This window comes from Eleutherodactylus coqui, chromosome 13 (assembly GCF_035609145.1).
Source record: "Eleutherodactylus coqui strain aEleCoq1 chromosome 13, aEleCoq1.hap1, whole genome shotgun sequence".
NCBI lineage: Eukaryota > Metazoa > Chordata > Amphibia > Anura > Eleutherodactylidae > Eleutherodactylus > Eleutherodactylus coqui.
Window position 1 is genome coordinate 90,404,826 of NC_089849.1, and position 24,543 is coordinate 90,429,368.

General features: G+C 45.8%; 1 protein-coding gene across 1 annotated transcript in view; it reads left to right on the forward strand.

Annotated features, from left to right (window-relative positions):
* Positions 1-24,207, forward strand: part of LOC136587422 (zinc finger protein 850-like) — a 49,848-nt gene extending 25,641 nt beyond the window's left edge. The window contains exons 9-14 of the mRNA XM_066585989.1: positions 13,843-13,953; positions 14,246-14,398; positions 14,484-14,607; positions 14,999-15,096; positions 20,339-20,462; positions 22,598-24,207. Coding sequence (XP_066442086.1) covers positions 13,843-13,953; positions 14,246-14,398; positions 14,484-14,607; positions 14,999-15,096; positions 20,339-20,462; positions 22,598-23,655 — 1,668 coding nt within the window. The 3' untranslated portion in view covers positions 23,656-24,207. The remainder of the gene's footprint in view (positions 1-13,842; positions 13,954-14,245; positions 14,399-14,483; positions 14,608-14,998; positions 15,097-20,338; positions 20,463-22,597) is intronic.
* Positions 24,208-24,543: the final 336 nt, after the last annotated feature.

A 24,543-nucleotide genomic window follows, 5' to 3' on the forward strand; every position in this document is an offset into this window, starting at 1 on the left:
GCCATAGTAGTAATAGTGCCATCCCATAGTGGCTGCAGTAGTAATAGTGCCACCCCATAGTGGCCGCAGTAGTAATAGTGACCCTCATTGTGGCCCTCCTCGTAATAATGACCGCATAGTGGCTCCACTTGAAATAGTGTCCCCCATAGTAGCTGCAGTAGTAATAGTGACCTCCATAGTAGCCTCAGTAATAATGGAGACCCCTGTAGTGGCCCTATTAGTATTATTGATCCCCATAGTGGCCGCAGAAGTAATAGTACCACCCATGGTGACCCCCATAGTGGTCTCAGTAGTAATAGTGACCCCTGTAGTGGCCGCAGTCGTATTAGTGACCCTAGTGCTTCAGTAATAATAGTGCCCTCCATAGTGACCCCACTAGTAATCGCCCCTCATAATAAGCTGCAGTAGAATTAATGCCCCCCCCTTACTGGCCGCAGTAGAAATAATGACCCCATAGTGGCCACAGTAGTAATAGTGACCCTCACTGTGGCCTCAGTAGTAATAATGACCGCATAGTGGCTCCAGTTGAAATAATGCCCACAATGGTTGCTGTAGTTGTAGTAGTGCCCCCCCCCCCCCCCCCCCATAGAGGCTGCAGTAGTGATAATGACCCCTGACTGATCCCAGGAGTAGTAATGCTTCCCCTAATAGTGGCCGCAGTGGTAATAGTGGCCCCAGTAGTAATAATACCCCCATAGTGGGCCCAATAATAAGAATAGTGCCCCTTATAGTGACCCCAATAATAGTGATCTCTATAGTAGTAGTAATGTTTGCCCCCACCTCACCCAAATTGGCTGCAGTAGTAGTAATAACCCCATAGTGGCTGCGGTAGTAATAACGCCCCCCATATTGGCTGCAGTAGTAATGGTGACCCTGATAGTGGCTTCAGTAATAATAGTGACCTCCATAGTGGCTGCAGGAGTAATGGTGACCCCCCATATGGCCGCAGTAATAATACCGCCCCCAGTAATAACAGTGACTTCTATATTGTCCGTAGTAGTAATTAAGATCCCACAGTGGCCGTAGTAGTAATAATGCCCCCCATAGTGCCCCCCATATTGGCTGCAGTAGTAATAGTGACCCCCATTGTGGCCCCAGTAATAATAGTGACCCTTATTAGTAATAGTGGTCGCAGTAGTAATAGTGACCCCCATAGTGGCCGCAGTATTAATAGCAACCTCCATAGTGGCCGCAGAAGTAATAGTACCACCCATAGTGGCCACAGTAGTACTAGTGACCCCCATAGTGGCCGCAGTAATAGTGACCCCCATAGTGGCCGCAGTAATAGTGACCCCCATAGTGGCCACAGTAGTACTAGTGACCCCCATAGTGGCCGCAGTAATAGTGACCCCCATAGTGGCCGCAGTAATAGTGACCCCCATATTGGTCCCAGTAGTAATAATGATGATGATTATCCGTTCAGTCGAGGCTGACTCTCAGCCACTTTATGGATCATCGCTCTCCATGCTTTCCTATCCTTGACCACGTCTTTCAGTCCTACCATGTGCATGTTTGTGTCCGCTGGCTGCGTCCAGCCAGCGTGTTCTTCGTGGCCCACTAACTGTGCTGAGCATCTATGTTGTTTCCAGAGAATTGGCTCACATGATATGTCCAAAGTATGAGAGCCGCTGTTTGGTGATGTTACCCTCTAGCGATATTTATGGTTTGATACCCTCTAGGACCATTTAGTTGGTGACCATTGCCGACCATACTTGGAAAGCGTCAATTTTCCTTCTATCCGCCATCCTGAGTGTCCAACCTTCGCATGCGTATATGGAGATCGGAACCACGATTGCATTTATCATTCGGGTCTTTGTAGCAGTGCTGGTATCTTTGCTCTTCCGTATCCTTGCCAATCCTTGCACTACACTGCGGCCAAGTGCAATTCTTCGTTTGATTTCTGGTTCTGATTCTCCATTGCTGTCAATCTTGGATCCGAGGAAGGGGAAATCTTTAACCGCTTCAGTTTCCTCATTTTTACTTGGACTGTACCACTGCTTGCTGTCGTCATTACCTTTATTCTCTTTATGTTGAGGTTCAGCCCAGTAGTAATAGTAACCCTTCCCCCTAGTGGACCTTGTAGTAATAGTGACCCCCATAGTGGCTGCAGTAGTAATAGTGTCTCCTATATTGGCCCCGGTAGTAATAGTGGCCCCATAGTAGTCCTGGTAGTAATAGCCACCAGCCTATTGGCCTCTGTCCGGGTAGCATCCCCACAGGCATCCAACTCACCCAGCCTGCAGCTCCTGTCCGACAGAAGCCTCTTCTGAGTCAGCAACTACTGACCTCTCCCCTCTCAGCCTCTCTGCTATGTAGAGGACGGAGCAAACAGAGTCTGTCCTCAATGAGACTCACAATTTTTTAATTTACCTATTAGCATGATTTTGGAGTGTGGGAGGAAACCAACACAAACGAGGGGAGAACATACAAACTCCATACAGATGCTGTCCTTGGTCACACTTGGGAACAGCGCGCTCCATAGTGCAGCAGGAGGAAAACACCAAAAGTAAAACTGGGAGAATCAGAGTAAGGGTACAGGTAAGGAATAACACATATGGCAGCAGCCACCCCGACCAGAAGCGATGTCCTCCATAGTAGATGCAGAGAAGGAACACAGAACAGCAGGATCAGAGGTGCCAAGCAGAGGACTATAGAGCAGCATTGTGGCGGAGAAAACTTTAGTAGCAGTGCTTTGTGCCAAACTAGCACTTCCATCTGTTTCCAGACTTACAATCACAGGCTGGATCGCGGGAGCAGGTAAGTATAAAAAAAAGTGAAGATCACACGCGGCACGAAAATCTGATTCTTTTCAAATTGCTGTGCATGCGATCACCCTTAGACTTCTATGGGAGAGTTTGCGTACAGCAACCTGAAAAAAAGTCATTTTTTTTGCCCTGTGTGGACTTCAGCGGAAGGCAGAGAGCGGGTAAGTATAAAAAGTTGTACATCAGTGCGATGACTTAGTTTACGGTTTTGTGCGTCACACGGTGCTCTGCTACATGCCCGTCACACACAGTTCTGCTACATGTGCATCACGCATAGCACACACTGCTCTGCTACATGCGCGTGACACACATCACACGGCTCTGCGGCATGCTCTTTACACATAGCTCTGCTACTTCGCATCACACACGGCTCTGCTACATGTGATCAGGGGCGGAGGTCAGAGCCCAGGTGACTGATCACATGATGGTGACATCATCACAGGCCCTGTCAGCACACGGCTGCTGTCAGGCTCTGCATGTTTTTTAATGCTTTAGGACCTTGGATGATGTCACAGTCATGTGATCAGGGGCGGAGCATGTAACACACTCACTCACGGACAAGTCGTCGTTAGCACTTTGACTGTATTCTTTCCTTGGACTTTTGCTGCATGAAATGTTACCGTTTTGTTTCTAATGGGAAAAGGTTTTATTTAACCCCTTAGTGACCAGCCAATAGTGTTTCTACGTCCTAGCAAAGTGGGCTTTAATCCCTGAGGACGTAGAAAAATGCTTCCTGAAGAGATTAAAAGCCAAGAGGGCTATGGACGTGACAGCTCCATGCTGTCGGTGCCCGCAGGTAGCTGACATCATGGAGCTGTCATCCTGGGCTGCGGGCAGTCCCCTTAGCAATGTGATCGGCGCTATCCAATGGATAGCGCCGATCACAATAAAGTGCAAAAAAATTTAAATAAAGTTAAAGATTCAGCTGCCCTCATGGATTGGATCCATGGGGGCAGATGAGAATACACCCCCCCCATCCTTTGCGCTGTCTCCCACTGATCTGGTCCTCCGGCACCAGACCCCGGCCTTGTGCGCATGTGTGCCATACGGATGACGTCACAGGCATGCGCAGAAGGCCGGTAGCCCAGATAAATTTAAAATTTCCCGGCTCCTGGTGACCGGTCCCCGGGCCCGTGATTGCGGCTATTCAATGAATAGGGGCGATCATGAAAAAGTTTAAAAAGTAAAAAAAAAGTTCAAGTTTCACCTCCCCATATGGATCCGATCCATGGGGGAAGTGAAAATACTCACCTCGGGTCCTCTGCGATGTCCCGGTCTTCTGGGACCTGAAGTCCTCCTCTGCGCATGCGCGCCTGACGGCATTCATCGGGTGCGTGCACAGAGGGGCTCGTGCCCCAGGAAATTCGAAATCCCTCTGCTCCTGGCTACCATGTATAGCCAGGAGCAGAGAGATGTGACTGGGGACCTAATCACTGTTATCCAATGGATAACAGTGATCATTTAAAGTAAAAAAAACAAGTGTAAAAAAAAAAGTTTCTGTATCATATCCGTGAGGGAGGATGGAATTACGTACCTAAGGCCCCTGAATTCTGCACATGCGACCACCGGCGAAATGCCAGACACATGTGCAGGAGCCAAGGAAATTTAAAACCTCCTTGCTCCCGGCGACCAGAGGTCGCCGTCAGCCTGGAGCAGTGACCTCGTTGAGTGGTCCCCGGTCACATGATAAAAAGGTAGCGATCTACCTTAGACTGGTCTCACATGACCGGATAGGAATTACGGATTCCGTATGCGTCTGATCCGCGGTAATACGCAGATCAATCGCATTGGATTACACAATTCCACTCACATTAGCGGGTCGGAATTATGTAATCCACTCGCAGAAAAGAGAATGCAGCAGGTTCTATTTTACCGCGGATATCCGCGACATAGAGGCTGTTGTGCTCCATGGTCGCGGATATACCCGCTGCCCATACGCAACTACATTGTGTATGGGCTGTGGGTACTTGCGTCATCGCTAAGCGACGGTGCGGGAAATACAAACAAAAAAAAGGTGTACTGCGCATGACCGCCCGTGTAAGTACGCAGTTATGCGCAGTACATTACGTGGCCGTACACAGCTCCACGGCCGGGCTCACAGCTGGGATTTGCTGTGGGCTTCCGTAAGTGGATTCCACATATGGCTGTGTGAACCCAACGATTTAGATCGCTACCTGTAGTTTACAAAAAGCCCCTGGGAACGCTCGCCTTCCTGCAGTCCCAGATTGTTGAGCGCCTTCTGTGTGAGACTGCCGCACCGCTGCAAGCTTACGGAGAATCACAGAGCGCCACTTTTTACACCCCATACCCGCCGCTGAGGTCAAGAAATGACCCCCAGAAAGCATGAGGAGAGGAGGGGTACCTGGTTTTATTGCCCCATGTACCCATCCCAACCAACCTCCGTAATTACCCCTGTCTTCAGAAATACCACACAGTTCACATTATTACTTTTATCTAAGATTTGGGGAACGCCAAAAAGGGTGCGTGGGGGTAAAAGCGGGGGGGGGATATTTTTAGGGAGTCAATTTTTAAATCCAACGGGTGCTCCTTCCATTATAGGCCTAACCATGTATCCTGTAAGTAGATTAGGGCCACAATGGGTATGTTTCTGAACACAGGACAAATAGGGGGATGTATTTTGGAGTGAAAATCTTCATTCATGTGTGTGCTGTACAAAAACCCTGTTTTTAAATTGACACAATTGCCAAAAAAATGAAAATTGTAATTTTTTCTTACTGCTTTGCTTAGATTTATTCAAAAATTATAGGGTTGAAATATGCAGTACACCCCTAGATGAATTTGTTAATGAGTCTAGTTTTCAAAATGGGGTCATTTGTGGGGGTTTTCTATGGTTTTGGCCGCTCAAGAACTCTACAAGTGGGCAATGGGGCCCAAAAAGGCCTTCAAGCAAAATTTCTGTTCTGAAAGACACCAACTACTCCTTTCATTTTGGGCCCCGTTGTGCATCTAGATATAAGATTAGGGCCACAATGGGTATATTTCTGAAAACAGGACAAACAGGGGTATCCATTTTGGGGTGTCAATCCTCATTTTCATGAGCACTATAGAAAAAAAAATTTGTCTTTAAAATGACATATTTGCAAAAATATGAAATTTAACTTTTTGCTCCTCTAAATTGAATTAATTCCTAAAAAATGTGGGGTCAAAATACTCCTGACCCCCTCAGTGAATATGTTAAGGGGTGTAGTTATTAAAATGGGGTCATTTGTGGGGGTATCTATAATTCTGACACCTATGAGCTTTTCCAATCTTGCCTTGGTGTAGGAAAACAAAGTGTTCCTCAAAATGCTGAAAAGTAATCTTAAATTTGTACGTCTCCTAAATGGTTAAAAAAACACTAAAGTTTTTCAAATGTGCATCCAGAATAAAGTAAACAGATAGAAATATATATCTTAGCAAAAATTTGTACAGTACGTTTGCATGTATTTGTTATATGACAATTGAAAATGTAAAAAATGACAATTTTTTCAAAATTTTCCTTATCTTGGCACTTTTAATAAATAAACACAAATTCTATTGGCCTATTTTCACCACCTAAATGAAGTACACCGTGGTGAAAAAACAATGTCAGAATCACTTCGATGTGCAAAACCCTTAAGGAGCTATTCCATGTTGTGACATGTCAGATTTTCAAAATTTGGCTTGGTCACTAAGGGGTTAAGCTTGTTGGACTTAATTGCTGACTGAGAAATAAAGCTATTAGATCCAATTTTCGAAATAAATCTGCCCTTTCTGCCTAAGCTGATACCACAAACTGTGTCATTATCTATGAAGAATGGAGTGGATCGGTAAGCCTGTGTAGAGCCTGCATACTTAGGGCAGAGGAGTCTTCATGCTAATAGCAGAGTGGAGCCTAGGTACTTAAAAATCTGGAGGAAGCAAAGTAGTTTGTTATCCAGGGGGTAAACAAGGTGGGCTGCCTACAGACAGGAGAGGGAGGAAGAGGCTGCATACCAAAAACAGAGGTGAGGCTTTTACCAAAAGTTGAAGGGATAATAATTAGAGTACAGTCCCACAGTTCAGTAACTGCAGACCAGCTGAAGCTCTGCCTGCCTACACTGTCAGTGGCCGCTAATAATGCTGCCCTCTTAATTGCCAGAACCTTCCACCAATTGGCGCTGAGGGTGGGGCTTTGACCACATTGTGGTTGCACACTTTGGAATTTTGCCCTTAGAGAGAGTTGAAGAGACTAGAGGCTGTATAAGAAAATCGAGAATGAGGAAGTTTGCAGTGAAAGTGAAGGATACTAGGGCTATCGGTTGATTTAGGAAGGGACAGGGAAGTTGTGTACCAAGAGGGGTGTGGACAGTGGCAATTATATTTTGAAAACAGATGGAATCTCTGTCCTAGTAAGTCATAAGTTATTTTTTGGTTTCTAAATAGCCATTAAAGTGCCACTCTGGCAAAAACCCAGTTTCCATCCCTGTGCCCCTCACCTAACTGCTTGTTACATTCTGGAAGTCTCCTATGCACATTGCAGTCACTTCCATGCTTTGCAGCCTCTTGTCTGATACTTATCAGTCGCCACCTTCATGTTGCGATTTCTCCCTGCTAACTCTCTCTGTGCTCTGCTAACACATAATTCATCAGCACAACATCACTAGAGCCAGTGCCATCTCTGCCTGCTGGGAGGACACTGTCATTACCTTTTGCATTCTATAGTCACCTAAATAAGCTACAGGCAATAATTATACAGTTAGGATGATGAGCTATGATCTTCTTCATTATAACTGTGTGGCAGGAGATTCTAATCATCAGCAGTAACTGTGAAAGGAGTTTCTGTACATCTCCCAATAAAAACCTTGTGTGGTAGAGTCCATGTAGTGTCATCACACAGGAATAATGCGGACCATAAAACTGACTACTTGAGAGAGCATAAAGCCAAGTTAGGGCGATTTCACATCTACACTGGGGATTCCGCTCCCTGCTCCATTCGGTGAGCAGGAAAGGGCAATCCCTGCGACTGAATGGTTCCTTCTCTGGACAAAACCGAACAACGCCAGCCTATAGTCAATGGGGTCCGCCCGCTTTCTGGACAGGTTGCAAGCCACGCTTTTTCTTCCGGTATTATGACGGAACCTCTGGCCAGAGATTTCGACTCCGATATGAAACCACCCTAATTCTGAGGTGGTTGAAATGAGATCACATGACCTGCCTGAAGATAAGGACTCTAGGAAATTTCAGATAGAAAGCAATAACTAACCAAAATAATACTAACATACTTGTACATACTAGAGGAGGAGTGGCTCTTTAGACAGTCTGTACTGGGTCAGTGCTTTGTATATTGGTAGGAACGTGGCTGCAACATGGATAAGAACAACTACCTACAAATATCACATGCTACTCCACATAATGTGGACAATACGCCAGACACCTCTTGTACTAAACACCGATCAGCCTCAGATTCAACATATAAGCCATCCATAGTTGAAGGGAATTACATTGATTATCTTGTAACAAATAGCACATGTCAAGGGTGGGATATATTAGGCAGCAAGTGAAAAGTCTGATTTTGAAATGTATTGGAAGCAGGAAAAAGGGGCAAGCGTAAAAAACAACTGGTAACAAGGTCATGGGCGCCCAAGGCGTAATGATGTTCGTGAGGAGCCACGGGTAGCTGATCTAGTCCAATCCCACAGAAGAGCTAGTGTAGAACAGATTGCTAAAAATGTGTCAGATCATCACAGCTTGTTGTGTGCGGCTCCATCGCTGCTGACTGATAAGTCTTCCCATTTTCATTCCGGTCTACTATAAAAATGCCTACAGTGAGCATATGAAAATCCAACCTGGACAATGGACAAGTGGAAGAAGGCGGCCTGGTGTTATACATTATGGGGACGTGCGTCACTTACAAGGTGAAGAGATGGCATCAGAATAACTGTGAGGGAGACTGTGATGTTCTGCTGGGAGACTTTGGGTCTTGGCATTTACGTAGATGTTACTTTGACACATACCAAGTACATGGCAGCAGTATTCTCTAGTGCAGTGGCTCTCAACCTTTTTCAGCCCAGCGCCACTTTAGGTATTGGGATCGTGGCCAGCGCCCCCCAAACCTTACTAGTTTAAACCCAGTCAAAGTTTACAAAGTTAAAAGTACAAATTTAAATACTGAATCCTTTTTTTGGAAAGTTTTATAGTGTTTAACAGATTAGCATTAATTGTGAAAGCATGTCTCCAAAAAGTACCAAAGAATTTCAGTCATCTAAATTTTAGCTGCTGAAATGTAGGTGCTAAATATTTAAAAACAGGTTAATTGTGTTAAAAACTAACACGAGCAACTTATCTTCCTGCCACAGGATAGGATAGGAATTCTCCACTTTCGCCCAAAAACATTCATAGCCACATTGTTGGAAAAGTGCTTGGGCTTCGCTATTGTGTTTCAAGCCGATCAACTGCTCTTGTAATCTGGGATGAAATTCTCCTGAGTCTGCTGAAAATGGATTGAGTACCCACACTGGTATTTCAAGGGTACATAGATCATGGAACCTAGTTTGCATGTCTTCTTTGGCTTGTTTGAGGTGTGAGCAAGTCTGCATCTGCATCTTGAAGTTTGTCTCCATCTTCGCGTGCAATTTCTTCAAGACTCTGACAGAGCTCGGTCAACTCAGGCTATTGGTATGAAGGTCCGGTTGGTAATGAAGGAAGAGATTAATGAAATTAATGAGATTAATTTTGTCTTCTTGTAGCTTTGTGTTGACCTCATTGAGTTTGTCAAATATGTCTGCGAGATAGGCAACGTCAAGACGTCATAGTTCGATTGCATCACAAAGGTTTGGGTCAATCGCCGAAGAAACTCGACTACTGTGTCAAAAGGTTCGTAGAAGCGTCGTAAGCACTTTCCTCTTGACAGCCACCTTATTTCAGTGTGTAGAAGTAGATGTTCAAATTCTTCGTCATGGTCTTGACAGAGCTTGCGGAAAAGACTTTCGTTCAAAGAGTTTGCTTTTATCTTAACAGCATTAATTACATAGCGCAGAGAATCATGCAATCTCTCACATAAATGTTTAGCAACAAGGTGCTGCCGGTGAATCACACAGTGGACTGCCATTATGCCAGGTATAGCAGATTTTAAATGGGCTATAAATCTGCGATAACGACCAATCATGGATGCAGCTCCGTCGGTTGCACAAGCAAGTAGATTTGTTAAAGGGATTTTTTTTCTTGGGAAAATTCTTCCACTCTTTTGTATATAGAGGAGCCTTTCGTGTGGTTGGTTAAATTTCTGGTAAACAACAGTTCCTTCACTACCTCTTAATTCTGATTAATGAAACGAACATAAGCTAACAGCAATGCTTCATTGTCTCTAACCGTTGACTCGTCAATTTGCATTAGAAATTCTGTGTTCTTTAACATGTCCAAAAACATTTCTTCCACATCGGCAGCCATCTCGTCAGTTCTTCTTGAAACGGTGTCATTACTCAAAGGAATCGATTTCACCATGGCACACGTGTCAGGCCCCAGCATAGTACTGACAGTCTCTTTAACTGCGGGTAATACAAGTGTTTCCCCAATAGTATGTGATATGCCACATTGATAAAGAGACTTTATAGGAAGCAAGGAAGCCTTTGTCAGCATTGAGATCAGATTTTCCGAATAGCTTGCCAACAGTGCTGCGGTTCTCAAACTTTGACTTTAAACCTTGGAAAAATGTAATAGGCTTACCAACTTTGTGTGGCTGGGTGTGGTACTTCCTGCTGGCCAATCCCCTGGGTCTGTGCTCACATATAAACCCAGCTCCTGTCTGTCTCTGTCTGGGTTCCAGAGTGTGCAGTCATGAATACTTGTCTGTGTCTAGTAGGTCTGGTTGTGTCTCTCTGCTTTCCTCTAGACGGTTTGGACACCTGTAGTCCTGGTCGGCAACACATGCAGCTCCCCTTTCTTCCCCCCTTTACAAGTGCGGCCTCCAAATGTCTTATCTCTCTCTCTCTGTGTCAGTTGGTGGATCCCTGACACTGCTCCCTATGTCAGCTCGGTGGCTGACTGTCTATCCCCCTGTACTAGGACACTTGGACTTGCTGTGCACATGAGTTCTGGGTGGAGTCCGTGGGGTTGCATTATATGTTGTAGTCTGCTGTAAGCCTGTGCCTGTAAGCAGGTATCCTGTTGTCTGTCCTGTACAGCTTGTTGTGGGACCTGCAATCTGTGTCCTGTCCTAGCGTGTTGTGTGATCTGTGTCTGGTTCTGCTGGACTCCTGGTTAGTGTAGGGACTAGCTGTATAACCAGGAGCCGTGAAGTTGGCCCGCTAGCTTCCATGTTTTATACAAAATGTCAACTAATACCTGGTATTTATATTCAGCTTATCATCTGTTACTAGTGTTTGCATTGTGGCTGCTGTATGCTGTGTATGCTGGCTCTGTGTGTCCTGTGTGTTTCAGTCCCTGTCATATGGCATTTGAATGCATCCAGTTCTGGTGCGTGGCTCCTAGGACCAGCTAAAGCCCAGATCTGAAGACCGCTGGGCTGCCCTTATTGGGGCTAATCCCCCGCTCAGGTAGGGCCATGCCATCCTCCCCTGTAGCACAGAGCCAGTTGCCTGAAACCTGTGTGACCCGTGTGCAACCTGTGTGCGTGCATCCAGCCCTCTTTGGGTATGATCGTGTGGGCCCCGTGCTTTGTTTGCCCACACGATCGTAACACTCATAGCTTCATTCGAAATTGCTTTTTCACAAACGAGGCACAACGGAAGCTTTCCTTTTGTAGGCGAAAGGGTAAATCCGTATTTCAAGTATTCCTGTGAATATTGACGGCATTTCTTCTTCCGAGCCATTTTTATAAAATATGCTTCAAGAATGCTTATGTTGCTCTATCATATAATGATATATAACTTTTATAACTCCATGACTCCTTAAAAAACACATGGCGTCCACTCACACTACAACTCCCAGAAACCCACACAAGTGAAAGTTTGAAGTGGTTCCATCCAATCAGCAGCATTATGGAATACAGCAGGTTAGGTTGTGCTGTAAGTTATCCAGTGTTATGAAGTGTGATTGATCTGTAGCGGAGTCATGGAGTTATAAAAGTCATACATTATATGATAGAGGCACATAGGCTGCACACAACTCCCGTTACATGGAAGTGATTCATATGGAAATAATTGCGTCGGTTTCGGATTTCACCGATTGTTTTTGGAAGGATTATCAATGAAAACCGAGGTATCACTACTAATTTTTAGGAAAATGTAGTTACTAGGCGAAAAAAATCAACAAAGCAAACACAGAAAGCCCCACTACCACCCTCTTTATGTTCCAATGCCCCCTGCTGTTTTTTTTCATTCCACCGCCCGCTAGAGAAGTAAAAACACCCCTCAGGGGGCAATAATGCCCACGTTGAGAACCACCGCTCTAGTGGTTGTGGCTCCTTCAATAGTATAATGCTTCCTGTCACGCTCCAAAAATTGTTCAGGAGTGGTATAAAAACATGACAATTATCTCAGTCTGAGTATTTGTCGAATCTACTGGACAAACAAGCCCAGTTCAAGTAAGCACCGTCTTCCAACTTACAAGACTTAAAGGGAGTCTGTCACCTACTTTTAGCTCTATAAAATAAGCCTACGGGCTGAAAGTAGGTGTGTAACGTCTTACCAGCACTAGAGAGGGGCCGTGGGTGTAGTAGCTGTGCGGGACTGGAGAGGAAGCTGGAGGTCATCAGAAGATAGTCATGTTTGCAGTACAAATAGATAAGGTGGAAAGCGTAGTCAGATGCAAGCCAGGAGCCGTTATAGTTTAGTCACGTTTACAGTACAAATGGATGAGGCAGAAAGTTAGTTACAGTTTGCAGGAGAGCAGCAGATTTAGGAGGGGACGCTTGATCAAGGCAAAGAGCACAATAATCTCACACTGAGGGAGTGCCAAAGCCAGGCTTTTAGAGTGGATTCTAATCAGGAACAAGTGGAGCTAGAACAAGGGCTGGATAGTAGGATCTGTAGTAGATAGTAGAAAGAAGGCTAAGTTCAGCAGGGGAATGTATCCAAAGCCTTTAATGGCTCAACGGGGAGAGCTGCTGGCTGGAGTACTGGAGGTTCCAGGTTCGATTCAATAAACACGGCCGGCCGATATGCACTGTGATCTGATGCATTGGATTCCAATGAATCAGATCACATGGGTGTATTTCTGAGACATAAAAACGCCCGGGCAAGCCAATATAGCACCGGGCGTTTTTACTTCGAGCCCAAAAGATAGTCCTGGAACTATCTTTTAGGCCGGGAATACGTTGGCCGCTGCATGGGCTCCTATGGGAGCCCATGGCAGCGGCCGTAGGTGGGAGGGAGTTTAGCAGTGTTGCTGCCAAACTCCCTCCCTGTTCTCCTCCCCCCGTGCAGGCTCACCTCTCATTCTTCCCAGCTCGTTCTGTGCAATGGGAGGGGACGGGGCGGAGCTAAGCACCGGTCCGCCCTGCCTCCTCCCATTGATGGCTATTGACGGGGTGGGCGGGGCTAACCTCTTGTCCATAGCCATCAATGGGAGGAGGCGAGGCGGACTGACGCTTAGCTCCACCCCCTCCCATTGCACAGAATAAGCGTGGAGTAACAAGAGATGAGCCTGCAATGGGGAGGGAGGGGAACTGGACAATGGCCCGGTGAGCTCGGCGCATTTGCCCCGGCCTAACCAGGCCATGGTTTGCGCACTCGTTCACCAGATTTTTTACCCCCAACGTAGCGTATATCGGCCAGCTGATATGCGCTCGTGTAAAAGAAGCCTTACCTTTATGGATCTATAACATCTTACTGGTTTGAGAAGAGCTGAGTTTCTTAGAGATCAGGTCGTGTGATCATGTAATCCTATTTGCTTAAGTGATACAGACCTTAAGCAGCAACTTGTGTTTCAAATGCCTTGGGGAATGTTTGAATGTCTGTTGTTTTGTTAGAGAGGATAACTTTCTACATACTTCAATAATACATAATTCTTGATGAGAATTTTGGGAAATGTATTCTTCTAGGTTCAGGCTAATTTCTTAATTTGCCACATGTCTGATATATTCTTTAGCAATGCTACTCTTTGTACCTGCAGTACAGAACCCTCATAGTTAAAGTTTCTTCATACTCTCCTCTACAAGGCAATGGTTCTTCTATTGACTCACCAGTCAAGGATGGAAAAGGACAAGAATGAGAAGATCAAAAAGATATTAAACCTCACACTGGAGATAATCTACCGGCTTACTGGAGAGGTGAGGGCTCATGGGAATAATGTCAGATGGCAATATAATTACATAGACGAGGGTTATTACAAATGATCTTCACAATGTGAAACACGCATAACTCCAATCTAATGACACTCCGATACAGAAATATTATATAAATGGAGACGGAAGCCCAAGACGTTTTGTTGCACGTTGGGAAGATAACTTGTAATAACTCATCTGAAGAGGTAAGGGGTCCCCGGAATAAGGTTACACTGGAGAGGTGAGGGATTTTGGAAGTATGTATTGTCATGGAATTGTCCTCTTCCTCCATATATAGGATTACACAATTGTTAAAAAAACATCAAGTAGATGTGGGAAACCCAGAAGTCATCCCCTTTTGTCAGGAGAAAGGCGCAAAGTTCATAAAAGAAACAGTGAGCAGAAGATCCTGGATCTCACTAGCAAGATCATTGAGCTGCTGACAGGAGAGGTGAGCACTGCTGGGAATGCTGGGACATTATAGAGTAATACAAGGGATGATGTGTCTGGGTGATGACTGTATATTGTGTTGTCAGGTTCCTGTAAGGTGTCAGGATGTCACGGTTCATTTCTCCATGGAGGAGTGGGATTACTTAGAAGATCACAGGGATCTATACAAGAATGTCATGATAGAGAACCACCAGCCACTGTCATCGCCCGGTAGGAGAAAACCTTCATGAATAGTGTAGGAAACACATTTTGCGGGTCACTTAGGGCCCTTTTACACAGGCTGTAACGTTCTCGAACGTCCTTCAATTTCTGCATGCAGAAAACTGAATGACAGATCGGCCGTGTGAATAGGCAGTTATCACATATGGACTGCCTGTTTACTGTGAATGGAGGCTGCCAGGCCGAAACGATCCCCGACCTACTTCACCTCCATTCACTAGTTATGATCACTCCTGTGTAAAAGCACAGGAACGATTATCAGTGGGACAACCTGTCAAGCATCTGCACCCAACAGGTCATCACGTGTAAAAGGGCCCTTAGACAACCCATCATCTGATTATTACATAATGTATTTATTCACCGAGTCACTGTTTGTCTACAGATGAACCCAGTAAGAGAAACCCACCAGAGAGCTGTCCCAGTCCTACGTGTTCCCAGGATTGTCCAGAGGAACATCACAGTGTCCTAGAGGATCATCAGGTAGATAAAACTGAAGGCTCACCAGATATTGTATATGACATGTAAAAGGGCTGTTTAGACCTTCCCAACCATCATTTAACGTAAAAAAACCCTCCCAAAAATGTCACGTTCTTTATTTTTGTAGATTTTGAATTTATGCCTCATGCAAATATATATTAGGCACAGAACTCTGTCTCCTTAAAGGGGTTGTCCCGCGCCGAAACGGGTTTTTTTTTTTCAATAGCCCCCCCGTTCGGCGCGAGACAAACCCGATGCAGGGGTAAAAAAAAAAACGTCCAGTACTTACCCGAATCCCCGCGCTCCCGCGACTTCTTACTTACCTTAGTAAGATGGCCGCCGGGATCTTCACCCACGATGCACCGCGGGTCTTCTCCCATGGTGCACCGTGGGCTCTGTGCGCTCCATTGCCGATTCCAGCCTCCTGATTGGCTGGAATCGGCACACGTGACGGGGCGGAGCTACAAGGAGCAGCTCTCCGGCACAAGCGGCCCCATTCGGAAGGGAGAAGACCGGACTGCGCAAGCGTGTCTAATCGGGCGATTAGACGCTGAAATTAGACGGCACCATGGAGACGGGGACGCCAGCACCGGAGGGGTAAGTGAATAACTTCTGTATGGCTCATATTTAATGCACGATGTATATTACAAAGTGCATTAATATGGCCATACAGAAGTGTATAGCCCCACTTGCTTTCGCGGGACAACCCCTTTAAGTGCATTTTTATCCCCTTAGTGACATAACTAATTTTAGATTTAGGAGCCAGTAAATCGTTCCCCGTTTGTGTTCCAGCGGTCATAACATTTTTCATCAGTACAGCTATGTGACACCTTGTATTTTGCGGGACGAGTTCTACTTTTTATAGGAACTTATTTCGGGTCCATATATTGTTTTGAATAGCTTTTTTGGGGGGGGGGGGGACCATGGAAAAAATACAATTTCACCACAGTTTTTTGCTATTTATTTTTAGGACATCCACAGCGTGGTATAAATATTATGTTGTCTTAATTCTACAGTTATAACACCAAATTTGTGGAGGTTTTATTATATTTTGCTACTTTTGGACAATATAAGCACTTTTTTTTCTTTTACAAAAATACCTTTAGTGTGGTGCCATATTCCAGGACCAAAGCATTCTAATTTTTTCAGTCAAGGCTTGTTTTTTGTGGGACAAATTGTAGTTTTTATTTGTCCTATTTTGAGGTATACACAGTTTTTTAATTAATTTTTTATTCCTGTTTTCGGGAAGCAAAATGACCCAAAAACTCCAATTTTGTCTTCTCTTTTTTATGGAATTAACTGTGCTGAATAAATAATGTATTGTTTTAAAGAACGGGTAGTTGTACATTTGGCAATACTAATTATGTGAAGTTTTTTTTGTCCTTTTTATTTTTCAATATTTAAAGCCTTATGTAAGGGGGAAAATGATTTTTTTTCTGTAAAAACATTTCGATACCATGGTCAGCAATGAATGCAGCATCTGCAGGGTTAAGTGGTGTAGAGCAGTGGTCCCCAACCTTTTTGGCACCAGGGACCGGCTTCCAGCAAGACCATTTTTACAAGGCCCGGCAGGGTTGGGCGGGACATGGGCGGGGCTTTGGTTATATGGGGCGTGGTTATGAAGGGGGTTGGAGTTTAGTCCATTCTTATTTAATTATGACATTTAGAATGTCCTGGCAGTACACACATAGGGCAGTATATAATCTATCCCCCCCCCCCCCAGCACACACATAGGGCAGCATATAATTTATCTTTATCTCCCCCCCCAGTAATAGACAGCCCCCACCTCTCAGTAATTAGCAGCTCCCCCCCCCAGTAATAACCCCCCCCCAGTAATAAGCAGGTCCCCTCCCCCAGTAATAGGCAGCCCCCCCAGTAATAGGCAGCGCCCCACCCCCAGTAATAGGCAGCGCCCCACCCCCAGTAATAGGCAGCGCCCCACCCCCAGTAATAAGCAGCCCCTTCACCTGTAATAAGTAGCCCCCCCAGTAATAAGCAGCCCCCACAGTAAGCAACCCCCCCAGTAATAAGAAGTTCCCCCCAAGTAATAGGCAGCCCCCACAGTAATAATCAGCCCCCCCAGTAATAGGCAGCCCCTTCCCCTGTAATAAGTAGCCCCCCCCCAGTAATAAGCAGGTCCCCCCCCAGTAATAAGCAGGTCCCCCCCCCAGTAATAACCATCCCCCCCAGTAATAAGCAGGTCCCCCCCCAGTAATAAGCAGGTCCCCCCCCCCCCAGTAATAAGCAGGTCTTCCCCCCCAGTAATAGGCAGCCCCCCCCAGTAATAGGCAGCGTCCCCAGTAATAAGCAGCCCCTTCACCTGTAATAAGTAGCCCCCCCCAGTAATAAGCAGCCCCCACAGTAAGCAACCCCCCCAGTAATAAGAAGTCCCCCCCCCAGTAATAGGCAGCCCCCCAGTAATAATCAGCCCCCCCCCAGTAATAGGCAGCCCCCCCCAGTAATAGGCAGCCCCTTCCCCTGTAATAAGTAGCCCCCCACCCCCCCAGTAATAACCGCCCCCCCCAGTAATAGGCAGCTCCTTGCCCTGTAATAAGCAGCCTCTTACCCTGTAATAAGTAGCCCCCACCAGTAATAAGCAGGTCCCCCCAGTAATAGGCAGCCCCTTCCCTTGTAATAAGTAGCCCCCCACCCCCCCAGTAATAACCGCCCCCCCAGTAATAGGCAGCTCCTTTCCCTGTAATAAGCAGCCTCTTACCCCGTAATAAGTAGCCCCCACCAGTAATAAGCAGGTCCCCCCCAGTAATAGGCAGCCCCCCCCAGTAATAGGCAGCCCCTTCCCCTGTAATAAGCAGCCCCCCGCCGTAAGCAACCCCCCCAGTAATAAGCAGGTCCCCCCCCAGTAATAGGCAGCCCACCAGTAATAAGTAGCCCCCCCAGTAATAACCGCCCCCCAGTAATAGGTAGCCCCTTCCCCTGTAATAAGTAGCCCCTTCCCCTGTAATAAGTAGCCCCCACCAGTAATAAGCAGGTCCCCCCCCCCCCCCCCCGTAAGCAACCCCCCCAGTAATAATCAGCCCCCCTAGTAATAGGCAGCCCCTTCCCCTGTAATAGGTAGCAGCCCCCACCCATAATAGGCAGCCCCCCCCCCAGTAATAGGCAGCCCCCCTGGTAGTAAGCAGCCCCCCCAACCCATATACTTACCCCCTCCCTGCTGTCGCTCTCTGTCTGCTTGCTCTGACGTCAGCCCGGAACGCTTCCTCCCGGAGTCCTCTCCTGCGGAACTAATGAGCAGGGGACTCGGGGAAGAGAATCCTGGCTGCACAGACGTCAGTGTGCGCCGGGATCAGCGCGATTACCAGCGGGGAGCTGCAGCGCCCCCGCTGGTAATCGCTTCAGTGGTGAGCGGCGTCCGCACGCCGCGGGCCACAAAACACAAGGCAGCGGGCCGGATTCGGTTATATGGGCCGGGGTTATGAAGGGGGTTGGAGTTTAGCCCATTCTTATTTAATTATGACATTTAGAATGTCCTGGCAGTACACACATAGGGCAGTATATAATCTATCCCCCCCCCCCAGCACACACATAGGGCAGCATATAATTTATACCCCCCCCTCCCCCCAGTAATAGACAGCCCCCCCCCCCAGTAATAGACAGCCCCCACCCCTCAGTAATAGACAGCCCCCACCTCTCAGTAATTAGCAGCTCCCCCCCCCAGTAATAACCCCCCCCCCAGTAATAAGCAGGTCCCCTCCCCCAGTAATAGGCAGCGCCCCACCCCCAGTAATAGGCAGCCCCCCCCCCCCAGTAATAGGCAGCCCCTTCCCCTGTAATAAGTAGCCCCCCCCAGTAATAACCGCCCCCCCCAGTAATAGGCAGCCCCTTCCCCTGTAATAAGCAGGTCCCCCCCCAGTAATAGGCAGCCCACCAGTAATAAGTAGCCCCCCAGTAATAACCGCCCCCCCAGTAATAGGTAGCCCCTTCCCCTGTAATAAGCAGCCCCTTACCCTGTAATAAGTAGCCCCCACCAGTAATAAGCAGGTCCCCCCCCCCACACTAATAGGCAGCCCCCCCAGTAATAGGCAGCCCCCCCCCCCAGTAATAAGCAGCCCCCCCAGTAATAGGCAGCCCCTTCCCCTGTAATAGGTAGTCCCCCCCCCGTAAGCAAGCCCCCCAGTAGTAAGTAGCCCCCCCAGTAATAACCAGCCCCCCTAGTAATAGGCAGCCCCTTCCCCTGTAATAGGTAGCAGCCCCCCCCCCAATAATAGGCAGTCCCCACTGGTAGTAAGCAGCCCCCCCAACCCATATACTTACCCCCTCCCTGCTGTCGCTCTCTGTCTGCTTGCTCTGACGTCAGCCCGGAACGCTTCCTCCCGGAGTCCTCTCCTGCGGAACTAATGAGCAGGGGACTCGGGGAAGAGAATCCTGGCTGCACAGACGTCAGTGTGCGCCGGGATCAGCGCGATTACCAGCGGGGAGCTGCGGCGCCCCCACTGGTAATCGCTTCAGTGGTGAGCGGCGTCCGCACGCCGCGGGCCACAAAACACAAGGCAGTGGGCCGGATTCGGCCCGCAGGTCTTGTGTTTAGAGCAAAATTTCCCGGCGGTGCCCCGGACCGGCGCTAAACATCCAACGGCCCGGCCCCGGTCCGGTGGTTGGGGACCCCTGGTGTAGAGGAATGATTAGATGAGCAACTTCTCATCATTTCACTCCTTTTCTGGGAAAAACCCCATATGTAACAGTCATAGAGTATATGCTCTCTGATTGACTGAGAGGGTGAGAGGGGGGTATGATAACCTGAACAAAAATTAGTGTCATCCCTTCCCTGCAACAGGGAGATATACAGGAGGATCACAGATCTTCTCTGATGCCTGCTGGCCCTCTCTGCACACATTGACTGAAAACAGACAGCTGTAAAATTAGTATTCCCGACCCCACTTCAGATGGCTGTAGCTCCAGGTCTGTAAGGTTTTGGTGTAATTTTTTAAAGCCAACAATCTTAGCTTTATAATGATACCAAAAGGACATTGATAGAACTGGGGGTACAGATATTTAAAGTAGAATGAAATCTGTTCGTCCAAAACTGTAGTGTCCTTTTCCTGCAGAACCAACGCAGCTCATCCAAAACTGCTGGGGGGTTAAATTCAATATTTTTGCTAGTTTTGCTAAATATTGAAGCTGGGACACCATTAAATAGGACAAAGCAATGTTAGTCTGGTTAATTGTTCTAGACATTTTTACACTATATCATCTGAAATGTTGATCCGTACATTATTTTTCCTGCAAGTTGAATCCGGGTGAAGACTTGATTGATATTAAAATTGAAGTTGTAGATGGTGATGAAGAAGAAGTGTATGTAAAGGCGGATCAGCAGTGTAAGGAAGAGGATGTTCCTGTAGACATCAGCCCAGGTGAGTATTAATCCAAAAAGCTGTATTCCTATACGTTAGCAGAAGGTCTACTAAATATTTCTCAGTCAAAATCATTAGTCTAGCAGCTTTAGGCGAGGTGTGTTAAAGAAGGAGTTTGTGTTAAATCTGCAAAAAACTGATTTTTTTATAAGGGTGCAGCTACATATGGCCTCCATATACGGTCCGTGTATCATTTTTCTTTCTCTGTATGCCATGAGTTTTTTAAATCTGCAAAAAAAAAAACTGACAAAAAGATCATTCTTTTTCTCGGCATCTTTAAAAAAAAAAAAAAAAGCAGTTTACAGATGAAATCCGTGTTCTATCTAATTTTTTTTCTCTTCCCATTGAATTGAATAGGTGAATGTCGTCTGTTTTTGAAACGGACTACACATTGATGACAAGAATGCTAGTGTGTTGGAGGAATTGAGTATTTTTAGCCAAGGAAGAGTATATAATTTGTGACAACTTAACCCCTCAAGGGCAAAGGGTGTTTTTTTGGACCAGTTTTTACCCATGTGGTGGTTTTACTGCCCCTTTTTTTCTTTCTTTTTTCTTCTTCAGCTACCAAAATAAATTTTGCTGCATTTTCCATGATGTGTAGAGCTATTTTCTTATATCCTTTTTACTGAATTTTGTTCCCATTTTATAAATTTGTTATGGGTAAACAGTAAAGATGAGCGAACGTGTCCGTTACGGACACATCCGCACCCGGACACCGGCTTTGCCGAACACTGCAGTGTTCGCGCGTAAAGGTCCGGGTGCCGCCGGGGGGCGGGGAGATGCGCGGCGGCGCGGGCGGCAGTAGCGGAGAACAGGGGGGAGCCCTCTCTCTCTCCCTCTCCCCCCCACTCCCCGCCGCACCCCCCCGCGCTGCCACGGCGGCCCCCGAACTTTTTCGCCTGAACACTGAAGTGTTCGCAAAGTTCGGTGTTCGGGCGAAAAAGGGGCGGGGCCGAACGTGTTCGCTCATCTCTAGTAAACAGCTAAAAAAAAATCTTTAAGTTTTTAGTTGTTTATTTTTTTTAAAAATGGTATCTTTACGCTAAAATAAAGTACAGGAACGGGTTCCTCATTTTGTTTCAAACGTTTTGATATCTAATTTGTATAGCTTCGGATTACAGAACGTATACGGCGACGATTTTGGTAGGCGTCGGCGGTCGCTCATTTTCTTTTTTATGTTTATATTATTATTTTTTTCTGTCATTATTTTTATACTTTACTTTTGTAACTATTTTTTTTTAACATCTATGTCCCCCATAACGTTATTTAAGACCACTGGGGGTCGATCACATTGTGTTTTTTTTTGTTAGTTTAACACTTTTCTACTGTAGCTGGGGCATCCATAGCAGCCGAATCCATAGGAGCCCCAGTTACAGAGGAAAACATCCCCGTGTAGTAACAATACCTTTTATGTCTAAGTACATAGCGCTCTTTAAGCCAGGTTAAAAAACGTTTCTCCCTTCTCCTCCAGGCTGTGTCTGACAGCTGAGGACCCGACCTGCTTCTGCTTGATTATAGGAGCGGCGGCTTACATCTTGCACCGTACTTCTGCTATCAGCCAGGATTAAAGCCCAGGACCAAGCACCATGTATTTACTATGCTTGCTCCTTAAGGGATTAAATTGATAGTAATTAGGTGCAGTGGCAAAAGGGTTCTCCATCAGAACTTAATATGTAGCTAAAACGAAGATATCACAGGGTCAATTAAAAATGACTTCTGGTCAAGATTTCCATGGGCGCATCTTGCCACAATACAATGTAACGAGTCGTTGCAATGATACGACGATCACACAGTATTTCTACAATACTGATTTCATTGCGAGAACACATTAGAATTGTTGTAAGATGTCCTATTCGCTCCATGATGTCCAGTTGCATCATGGAGGTTCTGGGTTTGTATAGAGCGGGATCGGGGGTCTTGGACAGCCGACACCCACCCACAACAGCCACAATCAGTGCTCAAGCTGACTGCAGCAGTCAATTATGACAGCAACATTTAAATGCCCTGATCTAACTTTGTGTTAATAAAGTTGCTATATGTCATAATGAAACAAAAACTGTAATTTTGGCAAGCCAATATCAACTCTATGAGATAGATTTCCTGCATGCAGAGTGACATCTCCTTTTTATCCACAGATTTAGAGGAAGATAATGGTATCACATACGGGTCTTCAGCAGAGAATTCTACTCATTCCAGTTTACATCCACGACTATTTAGCAGCGATCCATCATCTTATCCTTCCAATATCCAAAGAACGTCTTCTGATCAATCGCCAACTGCTACACAAAGTACAGGATATAGAGAAAGTAATCTATTCCCATTTCCTGAGCCTGAGGACCATTTCACTCCGATATCAGATAATGGTGAGAGTGGCCAATCCTCTACTTGGGAGTCTTATATTATAGAACATCAGCGACGTTACACAGGAGATGATGGAAAAAACTTAGCACAAAGGCCGTATCTTCTGAATCAGCAGAGAGCAAACATGGGTCCACCTCAATTTCTGTGCTTAGAATGTGGGAAATGGTTCACTCAGGAATCGGATCTTATAAAACATCAGAAAATTCACACGGGGGAGAAACCGTTTTCATGTACAGAATGTGGGAAATCTTATGCCCAGAAATCGGGTCTTTTTGAACATCAAAAACTTCACACCGGGAAGAAGCCGTTTTCATGTTCAGATTGTGGGAGATGTTTTACTCGAAAATCAAGCCTTGTTGAACATGGTAGAATTCACACAGGGGAGAAACCTTTTGTATGTTTAGAATGCGGGAAATGTTTTACCTATAAATCAGGCCTTAGCGAACATGAGAAAATTCACACAGGGGAGCGTCCATTTTCATGTTCAGTATGTGGGAAATGTTTCAACAAGCGAGCAGTTCTGGTTAATCATCTGAGAACTCACACGGGCGAGAGGCCATTTCCATGTCCCGAATGCGGCAAATGTTTTACTGACAAATCCGTTCTTGTTAAACATCAGAGAATTCACACAGGAGAGAAACCATTTTCATGTACGGAGTGTGGAAGGTGTTTCACCCAGAAATCTGTTCTTGATAAACATCAGAGAATTCACAAAGGAGAGAAGCCCTTTTCGTGTTCGGAGTGTGGAAGGTGTTTCACCCAGAAATCTGTTCTCATGAAACATCAAAGAATTCACACAGGGGACAGGCCCTTTTTATATCGTAATATGTGAAATATTTTTAAGCACAGATAACGTTTTTTTAACAGATTTTCTCACATTATGGTCACACAAGGTCCTTAACTTTCATTTGGCTGGGATTCCAAGGAGAACAAGAGGGGCAGGGTGCAGACTTGTTGAGTAGTAGAGTCTTGCTCCCTGTCATTGTAGTCTGCAATAGAGTTTCCTTGGTGTGATGATTTCCTTAGACTGCAGTGATCACTTTTCTCCTTATTTAGACTAAACTGAAATTGAAGCCACAAATGTAGGGGAATTGTGTGCCACGCCCTTGTTTTACCTGGACAATAGTCTTCTCCTTGACATGGACATTATTTATAATAGAAGCAAAAGTTGTAATTTATATTAGTATCCATCCACCGGACTGTTCTGGTTCTACGCCGATCTCTCTCTTCATATTTGGTGTCCTATTATTGCATATTCTATGGTAATACTTTTCTTTCCCTATACGTGATGTTTGTCACGATATATTGGAAGTGCTTGGTCAATACCATTTTGATAATATGTTAGTTAATATGTAACATATAATGTGTATTCTGTAGTCATGTCATGACAATAATAATAAAAAAAGTTGTTAAAAATGCAGTAATTGTAAATCAACATTGCAAATGTTACAAATTGGGATCATTATGAGATACAAGCATGGGACTTGGGTGAAGTGGACTTTTCATAGCTGTCTGCAATGTTCAGGACAATTGTAAATAATGCCAGTAGCTTACTGTTTGCACGGAAATATTTGACCAACTCCAATCCCTTTCACTATGTATTATTATATTAGTAAGCGCCACCAGATACACTGGTACTATAAATAATACTAATAACTAGTTGATTCATATACGCCAGCAGTCCACCATCAGGACTGCTGGTATTTTCATCATTTATTTT